Here is a 12,798-nt window from a genome sequence, read left to right as displayed (position 1 = left end):
TCAATTCTGACATTTTAGCCAATCTCCTAAATTGCTAAAGTTAGAGACTAATCTGTTACACCACTGGAAATGCGGGCTCTTCATCTAGGTTAGGGGTGGGAAAACTACGGCCTGTGGGCCGGAGCCGTTTTAAGCTGGCCCACGAGCTCCAGCTGGGGAGTGGGATCTGGGACTTGCCCTGCTCTGGCGCTCCAGCTGGGATGCCGGGTCGGGGGCTGCACCACGCGGCTCAGCCCCGTTCCAGTGCTCTAGCTGGAACCCAGGGTCAGGGGCCACTCCACACGGCTCCTGGAAGCCGCAGCATGGCCTCCTTCAGCTCCTACATGCTCCAATGGCTCCCTCTGGCACTCCAGTGGGAGCTGCAGGGGCGGTGCCTGTGGATGTGACAGTGTGCAAAGCCGCCTGGCCGCACCCCTTGCGTAGGAGCAGGAGAAGGGACATGCTGCTGCTTCCGGGAGCCGCTTGAGGGAAGCGCTGCTCAGAGCCTGCACCCCTGAGCCTCTCCCTACACCCTAACCCTCTGCCCCAGCCCTAGCTCTGATTCCCCCTCCAGCTCTCCAAACCCCTCATTCCAGCCCGGAGCACCCTCCCGCACCCCAAACCTCTCATCCCCAGCTCCACCCCAGAGCCCACACCTCCAGCCGGAAACTGCATCCCTTCCTGCATCCCTGCCCCAGCCCTGATCCCCCCCAACCTCTGAACCCCTCGGTCCCAGCCCAGAGCACCCTCCTACACTCCAAACCCCTCATCCCCAGCCCCACCTCAGAGCCCGTATCCCCTCCCACACTCCAACCCCAATTTTGTGGGCATTCACGTTCCACCATAAAATTTCTATTCCCCGATGTGGCCCTCAGGCCAAAAAGTTTGACCACCCCTGATCTAGACAGACAGCATGGTGTTTAGTGCTTTAAAATCTATCAGGAATCCCGAGCTTTCTAGTGGCATTTATTTCGATTGCTGGTGGATCATAAAATATTGGACCCTGGAAATTTCTCTGCTCCCTTTGAGAGTAAATTTAAAATGTTTGAAATTTTAAGATTCAGAAAATGGCCCCACAAAAAACTGTTTCAAAAGTATGTGTGTCATACTTACTCCTCATTAACAGGCACAAAGATATAATCTTTATTAAAGATGTTTATATGTCGAGTCCATGTTCTTACTCTTTTATGTCTTCTTTGTGCCACTCTGTGAATACAAAAACAACAATTACCATTGGTTTGTTTCTTTGGGTTTTTCTGCTGAAGAACTTCAGTGTTGCCAACGTTCATTAACTTACTGCAAGTCTTGCAATATGTGGTGTTCCTCTTAAAGTCGCAGGTACCAGAGTCATGCAATTATGTGAGACTCTCAGCTGACATTGAAAAAAGGTTCCCAGACTTCCCAGTTGCAGAGAAAATTTTGTACCATGTGACTCCCCACCCTCACTGTATGCTCAAGGCCAAAAACCAGAACGTAAGTAAAATGAACTCTGAATATCTTTTTAAGTGTCATGATTTTGGGACCAAACTCATGATTTCTGAATGCTTAGGGCTGGCAATACAGCTGTGTTAACTTAAAATCAAAGCAAATATTTGGGAATAATTTCTTCTTCTGTGTCCGAAAAGAAGGGCTCTGCCAATTTAAACATCTTTAAAGGGAATGTATTTTAAATGTACTTAACATTCATGTGCTCACAAAAGTGTCAGGCTGGAAATTAGCTCCCCGATAAACTCTACTGCTTCCCACCCTAAACAAGTCCTTTTTTAAAAAATCTCAAGAGCACTTCGAGAGGGGAGATGCAGAGGCTGGCAAAACACCTCATCAAGAATCTATGAGAAGTCACTTACAGAACAGGTGGACTGATCTGTATACTGAGTAATTTTCTGAGTCTTTTCAGTTAAACTTATTTGAGCTAGCTTATCCATAGATTTTAAGGCCAGAAAGGACCATTATGATCTTCTAATCTGACATCCTGCATAACACAGGCAATAGACCCATATCCACTAACTCCTGCACCAAGCAACTGGCCATGGAAGATGGTGATATTAGGCTTCTGTAACGATTTCTAACCAAGGGTCTTCAATGATTTACAAACAAACATTCATGAACTAAACCTCACAACACCCCTTTTGAAGACCAGTATTATTGACTAATCCTATCTTACAGAGACAAAAATCTAAGGAACCGAATTTAAGGGCTTTGCACAAGATCACACATTGTGAAAGAGCTAGGAATAGAATGCAGATCTCTCCTGGTTCTGTGTTTGAACTACTAGACCATATTTCCTCTCCAATTTATAGTGAAAAAATATAGTTCCATTTTTAAGGGAGACTGTCAAAAAATCTTCAGGAAATCAAAACTTAGTTTTCACATTTTCTAATTTAGCATAGGATGATGTGAAAACTACTGAGTGATTTGTAAAGTGCTACACATTAGTCAACTTTGAGTGAAATACACCCTGTTCCAGAAGCCATCTGTATTATTACAACCTGAACTGTGGCAGTGTCTGGGCAAAGGTACGGACAAAGTGCTGAGGAAGAGGATGGAACAACTCTGCACCCCCTGCATGTTTCTGTGCTGGCTCTGCATAGACCAACATAAAGAGAAGGTTTGGGGGCAGGTTAGGGGAGGGGCTATAGGATCCACTACTGTGCAGCTCAAAACGAGCACAGGAAACATGCAGTGGGAAGGGGTCCTATTAAAATCCATAGGCAGGAACAGTACCTGTGAAGAGACTACACTGCAGCCTTCCAGTCAGCCTAGGATCTGGGGAGGAAGGAAGTTACACCTACACACAAAATAGTCAAGTTGCTGTGTGTTAGGAGAGATTAATTTCATCCTCAACGAAAAAGGTACAGCAAATTTCAGAGACCTTGACTTCTCAGGAAAGAATCTGACTCCATATCAGAGAACTGCCCTTACACAATATGAAATCTTCTCTCGCAAAAAAACATGTGATTACCACGTGAACTTAATAAATAAAGGGAGCAGCTATATGTGCTATGCTTAAAAAGAACAGTAAAAAAAAACGGAGGTCCTTCTTGCAAAATTGCATGAATCTTCAACAGAGAGGTAATCAAACTAAGTGAAGACATATTAAATTCTAGACCCAGAAAAAGAATCTGGAGGAAAGCGAAAGCACTGTTTGTATTTACAATCAAATGTCCATCACAGACAAACTTTAATAAAATCCACCATTACCATTCTATGACTGCAAACCTAAACTGTGACTTGAGGCATATCTGGAAGATCTGAGAACACTAAGAATACTACATGCCAAAGGACACTTTACTGAAGATTATGCGTGATCCATGGAGAACATTCATTACTGGAGAACAATGTATATTACTAATTTGTTTCTTCCCCCTTCTAATTAAAACCATGACTGTCAGTACTTGTCTGTTAATGTAACAAATCCTTTACTTGTAAACAGTGACATTATGGCATCTGGAAGTGAACTTACGACAGTTTGGGATCTTCTTCAGAGTTTTTTCCTGTCCTGGTCAGGCACTTATAGAAGAAGCTGCTAAAAATATGCGAACGCTCAGCAAGCTGCTTTGGTGCTTTCTCCAACAAGAGATATCTACCGAAAAAACAACAATTGCAGCTTTTTACTCTTTATGTGGAAATTACCTTCCCCCCTCGACAACATAATCTTCACAAAAATATTAAAATACATCAGGGTTATCTTACATTTTGTAATCAGTTATCTTTATAGCTGCTAGCCAAGTCAAAATTTTCTATCTAACTTATTTTAATTGTGTATGGATGGTTATCACTTTAGTATCTAAGTGCCAAACACAGTTATTAAGAGCACAGCCCCACTGAATCCACCCTCTGTCTGAGATCTGTACACCAGAATCAATCCTTTCATATTTAAATAATTAAGTTTCTACTAAAATGAGCTTGAAAACATGAACCAACTGTCAAACAAGCCTGCAAAGACTATGAAACAACAGGTTACAGGTGTGTATTGTCATTACAATTGTATTATTTAATTTCATAGTTAATTCATTAAGTAAAACCCTTCAATTTTTAAAATTGCAGAATCCAGGTACCCTGCTGCAGAATTTATTTTTAGTTTATCAGAGAATACTATTCTTCAGCAAAGCCCTGTGTATCAAAAGATTCACATGGTGCTATGCTTTGCTTCCCCACGGGTTAGAAATTTTTGATTGCAATGCTCTCGCTTACAGTTACTGCGGCAAAACTTTCGTAAAACAAACAAAGGTGAGCCTTGAACATGCTCTGCAGATGACCAGGATTCTGCTCAGGTTTGAGTCAGCACTTCAGGATACTCCAGAAAAAAATGGCAGAAGGCAATGTGGGCTTTGTAAAGCATTGCTCCATTTCAGATAGCTCCTGAAAGGTGGCAGGATGCATAAAAGCCCACACTCCCACTAAAATTCCTGGAAGCTGGAACCTCCGGCTGGGGGGTGCAGACTCTGGGGTGGGGCTGGGGATGAAGTGTATGGGGTGCAGGAGGGTGCTCCGGGCTGGGGCCGAAGGTTTGGAGGGTGAGAGAGAGATCAGGGCTGGGGTGAGGCGCAGTTCCCAGCCAATGAGAGCTGCAGAGCTGACGCTTGGGGCGGCTGCAGCATGTGGAGACCCCTGGCTGCCCGTATGTCTAGGAGCCGAAGCGGGGGGACATGCCGCTGCTTCCAAGAGTCACGAGGAGCCAAGGCAGGCAGGGAGCCTGCCTTAGCCCTGCTGCGCCGCTGACTGGACTTTTAATGGCCTGGTCAGCAGTGCGGACCGGAGTCGCCAGGTCCCCTTTTCGACCAGACTTTCTGGTAGCAAATCATGCACCTGACAACCCTACTTCACTCACAATGAAAGTACATTCATTTCTGGAGTGGAAACACTGCAGCTATTCTGCTCTATCTAGAGTATACAACAGTATCTTTTGGGAGAAGTGAAGAATAAAATCCAGCCAACTTTAACTGCAGGGGAATATAGATAGGCTAAAAATAACAGCCAAAATTGGAACTAGGCCAAGTCTTTGCTCTATTGTAATCACCACAGACTGTTTAGAGATCACCATTTTAGGTTTCAGTCAAAAATAAATTAACATCAAAATGATTCTTATTCGTCCCTTTTATTACTTACTTAAGATAGAAGTCAATGATGACATCATTGAGGAATTCTCCATACTCTAGACACTCTAGATCCTCTCTTGTGACACCCAGTCCTCCTTTTGTGGGTGGGGCAGGATAAACAATCAAACTAGAAAGCAAAAGTGATATTATAACAAGATGAGCTATAGTTTAACAAGTCACTTACAAAATATTCCTAATGCCCATGAAATTATGCTTCAGAAGGTGGTGAAACAATACTACGGAGATTCATAGATGTACATTATCTAAGCAAAAATCTTTATGGACTGTGTTTTATGCTAGTTCAAGCAGATGTATTGACGGGCTACTAAGATATAAATGATTCTACTTGTCTAGTTATCCTCGCTCCCATCTCTTCACACAGCTTCTATGAAGTTCCCACTTCATGAAAACCTGACAAACCTCCACCTTTTCTTCATTGTTTGAGCCTGACACATTAACCATTGCTATGGATTCCAATATATGCATCCAAGATCTTTGTGATCAACTCAAAGTGTGCAGCATTTGGCAGAAAATTATCAAGAACTTAAACTAATACATGTTTTGAAAGGGAATGATGAAATAATAGGAAATTAGAATGACCACATTCATGGAAGAATGAGAGCACTTTTGCTCAACCTATGTACTTTCACAGTGACTCTAATTAAACACTTGGAATTATATTGGTACTCTATTCCTAACACTATCATACATGTGCAAAATTGAGTATTTGCATTACTACAGTAATATTGCACATAATGTAACACTGCAAAACCTGAGTCAATAATACACAGAAATGACTGAAACTGACCGTTTCAAAAAAATCAGGGGAAAAGAAGTATCGGTATTCTGGTTTTGTATGTAACTAAAGCCATCTATAAAATCTTGTCCCTTATATAAAAAGCATATGGCAGGCGTGTCTCAGATTTCAGCAGCTTTCTATAAAAGCTGTTAAAACAGTGGCTTTCTAAACTCGCCATTAACCCAGATGTACAGTGTACGATCAAAAAGAACAGGAGCACTTGTGGCACCTTAGAGACTAACAAATTTATTAGGGCATAAGCTTTCGTGGGCTACAGCTCACTTCATCGGATGCATAGAATGGAACATATAGTAAGAAGATATATATGAAGATATATATACACATACAGAGAAGGTGAAGTTGCCATACAAACTGTAAGAGGCTAATTAATTAAGATGAGCTATCATCAGCAGGAGAAAAAAACTTTTGTAGTGATAATCAAGATGGCCCATTTGGACAGCTGACAAGAAGGTGTGAGGATCCTTAACTTAAGGAAATAGATTCAATATGTGTAATGACCCAGCCACTCCCAGTCTCTATTCAAACCCAAGTTAATGATATCTAGTTTGCATATTAATTCAAGCTCAGCAGTTTCTCATTGGTCAGTAACTCAGCACAGTTCTGAACTTGAAACATTTCGCCATTACTCTCTCAAATAATAATAAGAGGATCTACATGTCTTCCACCTACGGACATGGTACACTGATAATCTAAGGACGTTATTTTTAAATAAATATTTGTTAAATATTTGATAATATTTGACTGTGTTAAGTGGGGAAAGATACAAGACAGATTCTCAGGTGATTTAAATCAGCACTGACGTCATTTACATCATTATTTACACGAGCTGAAGGTTCAGCTCTGCAGTTAACATTTACAATGTAAAAACTCGTTTCCAGGCCAATACTCATGCTACCTGATTTGAACGGTGTACTGAGTATTTCCACTTTTAATCTCTCATACAAAAACAAAACAGTGTAAAATTTTCAGCTAAAATTAAGTGTGTGTAGGAATACTGGCCCACGTTAGATGTTGGTGAACTATGGTTTTAAATTGAGTTGGGATATTAGCATGAGTCACAGGCTGAAAGCCTGTGAAGAAAAAGGATGAAATTGTGAAAAAGAAGAGATGTTGTATTAAGACTTACAGTTTGAAATATCTTATTTAAAGTTTGGACTAAATAAATCAAAATAAAATACTGTTAATTGGGTACCACATGCACCTTTCACCCAAAAATCTCAAAAGTGATTTACAAATATTAATTAAGTCATTAATTTATTCCAGCTATTTACTTATGTAATTTGCAATCATGGGCTTTTTTCTTAACTGCTCATATAAATAAAGCATACATACTTCTTAACTGGTCCAGTTTCCCTTATTTCTTTCCACTCATCATCTGACTTAGATGACATAGAAATGGAATAACAACCACCATTTTGCTTCTGCAACAGAGCATAACTTGGCTTGGTGACATTTGCTTTTGGTTCCTGCTGGTGAAAAGAAAAAAAAAAAACCTAAACAAAAAAATCATCTTTATACACAAGTGAAAACACAGCAAAGGCTAGAAGTAAAACAAACCTAAGTACATCTTGCTATCTACAATAAATCTTCATTTATTATTCAATTCATTCATTATTCATTAAATCTTCATATTTTGTCCCCTTTCTCCTCCTGCCAAAACCTACCTGCTGGCTAGCAAAAACAGAACTTAACATTTACATGCAACATTAAGCAGTTCAATGGTAAATGTACCTGTGAGCCCAAGCACATATATAAACAACGACAGGTAACACCTACACAGCATTTTTCTCTTCAAAATGGTTTACAAACATTAGTCAGCCATGTGAATTGGGGAGTATTATCCTCACCTTTTTGAAAAGGAAAGAGAAGCAGAAAAGATAAGGCTGGAATGTCAGAGGCGCCGAGTACCCCATTGGTTTCAATGGGAGCTGCAGTTATTGGGCACATCAAGCCTTTAGTGACTTGGCAAAGACTACAGAGCTATCACAAAAGCAGGGAGCAAAACAGATGAATTCTTGGCTTCTAGTTTTGTACTCAGACCAACCCACCTTTCCTATACCAATACTGTTACTGAATAGAACAAATGTGTCTGATTTTTGACATTTGGGGAATTGGTCAGTTTCATACTTTCAGCTTCCAATTTTCCCCTCAAAGGGACGCATATCAGGACCAGACTGTGCAATACATCCAGTGCCCTACAATGGCTTGCACACCTAGAAGCAGAAGGCGGGAATGGGATCCTTGTGCTTCTCTGAATGCAAGAACCATGGTTCTGGCTGGCTCTTGCACAGGTTTTGTACAATGGCAGAGGGCCCCTTGAACCCTCCTCCTGTGCACCCTTACAGGGGACAATCCAGCATTTAATGCAGAATGTAACTATTGCCTCATTATGAAGGATACACTAACAAACGTTATCGATTCTTAACTATGGATACAGATACTTTTATTTTCTGTGAGTAATTGAAAATGGCTTGATTTCTCTACTGGCAGTAAGTGACTTGACTCCAATGAATCATTTGAGAGTCATTTATTAACCTGAGGTAGGGGGTTCACAAGAACTGGAGTGCTGCTCTTCTGCATCTGCTGCTGAAATGAAGCCTGGCAATAATTCATAAAGGAGCTTTCCTCAGGTGACAAGTCCTTAAACAAAGGTAATGCCTGCTTCCAAGACAAGTAGTCAGAGAGATCTGGGGACCTGTTTTTCTTCCTCACTTCCGCAATCACCTCATTCAGCTTAATCTGTTCTCTTTCCGTGAGTGGTTGGAAGAGTTCGAGGAAAACAAATTCGCTAGATTTGGCTGTCAGAAGAAAAAAGGCAGAGCATTAACTGAGACTGACGAGACATGGCAGAACTTCAGCAACAGTTGCATAGACTATAATTGTCAGATCACAGCAATGATTTGTTGAAAGAAGTTACAATTTACATTTCAAAAGTTTTAAATTAAATTTAACAGGCACAAAACAGACAAGCATAAAAAACCTAATAGTGCCTCCTTAAGGTTTACTATTAAACAATAATGCCTCAAAATAATTTGGGCTGATATTCACAACTGCCTACTGGATTAGGCTCATATTTACCACTAATTTCAATGCATCTGAATTCCCTGAGGATTTAGCCTTAATTTCTAGAGCTGGTCATCATGAATGCATAACTCATTTACAACCTGTACTCGATGGGGACTACATCCTGAAAGAAATCTTTCCTGAATCCCCTCTTCTGGCCTTCAAACAACCCCCAACCCTCCTCATCAGAAACAAGCTACCCACAAACCAGGACACACCAACTCAAAGCAGCACCAGACCTTGCCAGAACAAATGCAAAACCTGCAGACATATCTCCACTGTTATGATGATCAACTCTCCACATAACACATCCTTCAAGATCCATGAGTCCTACCCATGCCTATCACAAGATGTGGTTTATACCTCATCCAGTGCACTAAATGCCCCAACAACACTTATGTGGGTGAAACCAGACAATCACTATGCTCTCAAATGAACTCACACAGCAAAAGGATGAGACAAGAACACCATTTCACCTACAGGTGAACACTTTTCACAAGTGTATTTTCACAGGAGTATTTTCCACTGAATGCATCCGATGAAGTGAGCTGTAGCTCATGAAAGCTTACGCTCAAATAAATTGGTTAGTCTCTAAGGTGCCACAAGTCCTCCTTTTCTTTTTGCGAATACAGACTAACATGGCTGCTACTCTGAAACTTTTCACAAAGCAATCACTCTCTATCTGACCTCTCAGTCCTCATTCTCAAAGGAAAGCTGCACAACACCTTCAAAAGATGAGCCTGGGAGCTTAAATTAGTAACTTTACTGGACACTAAAAATCATGAACTGAAGGGAGAAACTAGATTTATGGCTTATTACAACTATCTATCCCACTAACAACCTTCCCCCCCATGGTGCTTCCCTCCCCCCTCCTTCCTTCCCCCAGGACTGGAGGGATGTTATCGGGCCACTTCACCTTGAATGGTCCCTTGAAATATGTGTTAATGACTTATGCTAAATAATCTGTTACACCTTCTATTAGCTGTGACATTATGTTTCCGAGAAGAGCTCTGTGTAGCTCGAAAGCTTGTCTCTCACCAAGACACTGGTCCAGTAAAAGACATTACCTCACCCAACTTGTCTCTGTAAGAGTATGTCTACACTGCAATTAAAAATCCGTGGCTGGCCTGTGCCAACTGACTCGGGCTCGGGGGACTTGGACCGCAGAGCTGTTTAACTGCAGTGTAGGCTTCTGGGCTTGGGCTGGAGCCTGAACTCTGGGACCCTCCCACCTTGCAGGGTCCCAGAGCCCTCTGGGTACCTCTACACATAAAACACTACAGCGACACAGTGGCACCGCTGCAGCTGCGCCGCTTTAGCACTTCAGTGAACTCCTCAAGTCAGCACAGGTAATCCACCTCCCTAAGGGAGGGTAGTTAGGTCGACGGGAGAATTCTACTGCTGTCTATGGCAGTGATTAGGTCAGTTTAAAAAATGCATCACTCAGGAGTATGGATTTTTCACACCCCCAGGCAACATAGTTAAACCAACCTAAGTCCCTAAAGTAGACTAGGCCTCACTCAATCGCTCACTTTACAAAACTCCTATTCCATGCGTAAAAGCTAATGCTTACCCTAAATTCTCTCTTTAAATAGAAAGAAGCACATTTATGGGTTAGAAGTACTACTGAATCTCAAGGAATACTGACACTACAGTTTTTAATAATGGTCATGCGGTTGCTCATTTATGAGTCAAAATACTGTGGGCTCAGACCAGTCGTGAGAGATTCTCTCTGTCACTTCAATTATTGATTTTCATCCTGTTTCCTATTTTCTCTCTTTTAGCAACAGTAATGTGGTTCATCATCTCCAAGTCAGAGTTGGTACATCAGACAAATTATTACCTCATTCCTGCCTAATTTATAAGGTCTCTGAATGTATGAAGGAGAATTATATCCCCACATTATTTCTTACATGGCATTACAGATGTGTTCAGTGCTTTACAAAACAAAGAATCTCTGCCCAAAAGACTGTATAAACAAGTTAAATAATCTATCTGCATTTGACCTCATGGGATTTTTCTATTTTAATCCAACAAGACTGCACCACAGTGTTACAGCATCATTTTTGAAGATTCAATACATCTCCTGCTGTCTTCCAAGATATTCTTCTTGCACATTCACCATCAGAAGATAGAATCCCTGGAGAACACCATACGTGCTCTTAAAGAGATACTTATTATAGTCAGCCTGATTTTGAAAGCCATCTGTGATAGAGCAGAGAAACCTCCCACCAGCAGAAAATGGGTTAAAGAGAGTGTATAGGTCCAGCTAGCCCCCACATACCTACAGCCAATGACAGGCCTAGAGGGGGAAGGAGAGAGAGAACCTGGCTCATTTCAGGGTTGACCAGCAAAGAGAGACAAGGGGTAGCTCTGCCTCTTCATGAGGGGAGCTTCAATACAAGCCTGACAGCCACTGGGGGAGAAGCACTGTGTCCCTGACCAAGAGATACTGTTGAGGAGACTAGGGAGCATCTAGCAGTGAGTGAATGGTTATGATTTGAATGTAAAAGACACTGTGTGACTAGGACACTCCAGCCTTACATATGCCCCCACTCAGAGGGATCTGATGCCACAAAAGGTCCACAAGGCGGTGTTACTCCAGGTGAGCCACTAGAAATTGTTTGGATTATAGGGCCCTTGCCCCAAACTGAAGAGACATAAGTAGGAAGTAGCTCAAGGCAGCAGACTTGGACTCTGCCAGGAGGACCCTGTTGATGTTGCTTCACACGTGGCCCAGGACCCCCTACCATACTCCCTTACAGGCTGAGACACAGAGGCAAGTGGAGGCCAGAAGTTTTCCAGTCTAAGGTGACACCTCTACCACCTGGTCAGAGAATAAAGGGGCCAAAAGTCAGGTTGCTAACCAGTTGGCTGCCTCGCCTTCTGAGCACACTATCACACCAGCCATTTGCAGAATAGAATGTTGCACAGTTCAAAGGGGCACATTTATTTCTGTACTTTTCACACAATTTCCCATCAACTTCACTGAGCTTTAGACTGCCATTAATTTGTTGAATTTTTGCATTACATTAGGTTAACTTTAATTCCCCTTTTAAGGAAAGCCAACTAAACAGATGAATTTTGAGAAAGCAAAACTGACCACTTTTTACCTTTAAATAATTAATGGTCTCCTGTTTCTCAAATTTAAAATCTGAAATAGCCACCTGATTGCATGCTTATATATAGCAATCACATTTTTTTCATAACGTCTTAAAGGGGCCAGTGAATAGCCCTATCATATACTCACATGGCTTGCTTAAAACAGACTTTTCTAATTGGGTTTCGATCTTTTCTACATAGTCTGCAGACAGCCAAAGGAAAATGAAAGTGCTAGTCCTTGAAGAGTGACAATCTTCGTTATTCCTCCACAGGCCAAACTTTCTTAGGTGCATGGTATCCACTGACAACTCTATGTTCTTATTAGGAGCCACTGTAGAAAACCGGGTTTAAAATAAGCAGAACTTACCACCGAGATACACAAACAAATATATTGCATATTAAGACACACAAAATAAAAGTCAAATGCCATTGTATTCAACTTGTGCAGCATGAGTAGTACATGAAGACAACTACTCTTCTAAGACTTGCACTCTAAACAGAAAGTTACAAAATTGTAATACAAAAGCACAACTGCACAAAAATGGGGTTGTTTATAGAAGTTCTAACTCATTTTCCCTAAGAATAATTGTAGTTATATTAATTCTCTAGCTATTAAGTTTAAATTTAATTGTGTCAGAAACCTACTCCCCTTCTTTCAGTCAATTCATCTGTCATCAATTAAGAATGGCAGAGTAACACTTCCCAATGAGTAGTGGTTATACACTCATTAAGTTA

At 41.4% G+C, this 12,798-nt stretch overlaps 1 protein-coding gene across 13 annotated transcripts in view; it reads right to left on the bottom strand.

Moving 5' to 3' along the window:
* Window positions 1-12,798, bottom strand: part of SENP7 (SUMO specific peptidase 7) — a 72,409-nt gene that overhangs the window by 10,983 nt on the left and 48,628 nt on the right. For 10 of the 13 annotated variants that reach the window (XM_073306922.1, XM_073306977.1, XM_073307004.1 and 7 more), the window contains 6 exons: window positions 12,212-12,394; window positions 8,434-8,696; window positions 7,231-7,367; window positions 5,089-5,205; window positions 3,443-3,562; window positions 1,093-1,185 (listed from right to left, as the gene is read on the bottom strand). In XM_073306922.1, the coding sequence (XP_073163023.1) occupies window positions 1,093-1,185; window positions 3,443-3,562; window positions 5,089-5,205; window positions 7,231-7,367; window positions 8,434-8,696; window positions 12,212-12,394 (913 nt within the window). The remainder of the gene's footprint in view (window positions 1-1,092; window positions 1,186-3,442; window positions 3,563-5,088; window positions 5,206-7,230; window positions 7,368-8,433; window positions 8,697-12,211; window positions 12,395-12,798) is intronic. The other 3 variants (XM_073306930.1, XM_073306959.1, XM_073306968.1) reach the window with 3 other exon arrangements.

This window comes from Lepidochelys kempii, chromosome 1 (genome assembly GCF_965140265.1).
Source record: "Lepidochelys kempii isolate rLepKem1 chromosome 1, rLepKem1.hap2, whole genome shotgun sequence".
Lineage (NCBI taxonomy): Eukaryota > Metazoa > Chordata > Testudines > Cheloniidae > Lepidochelys > Lepidochelys kempii.
Note: the sequence above shows the minus strand (reverse complement) of the source record. Positions and strands in the feature narration are given on the sequence as shown.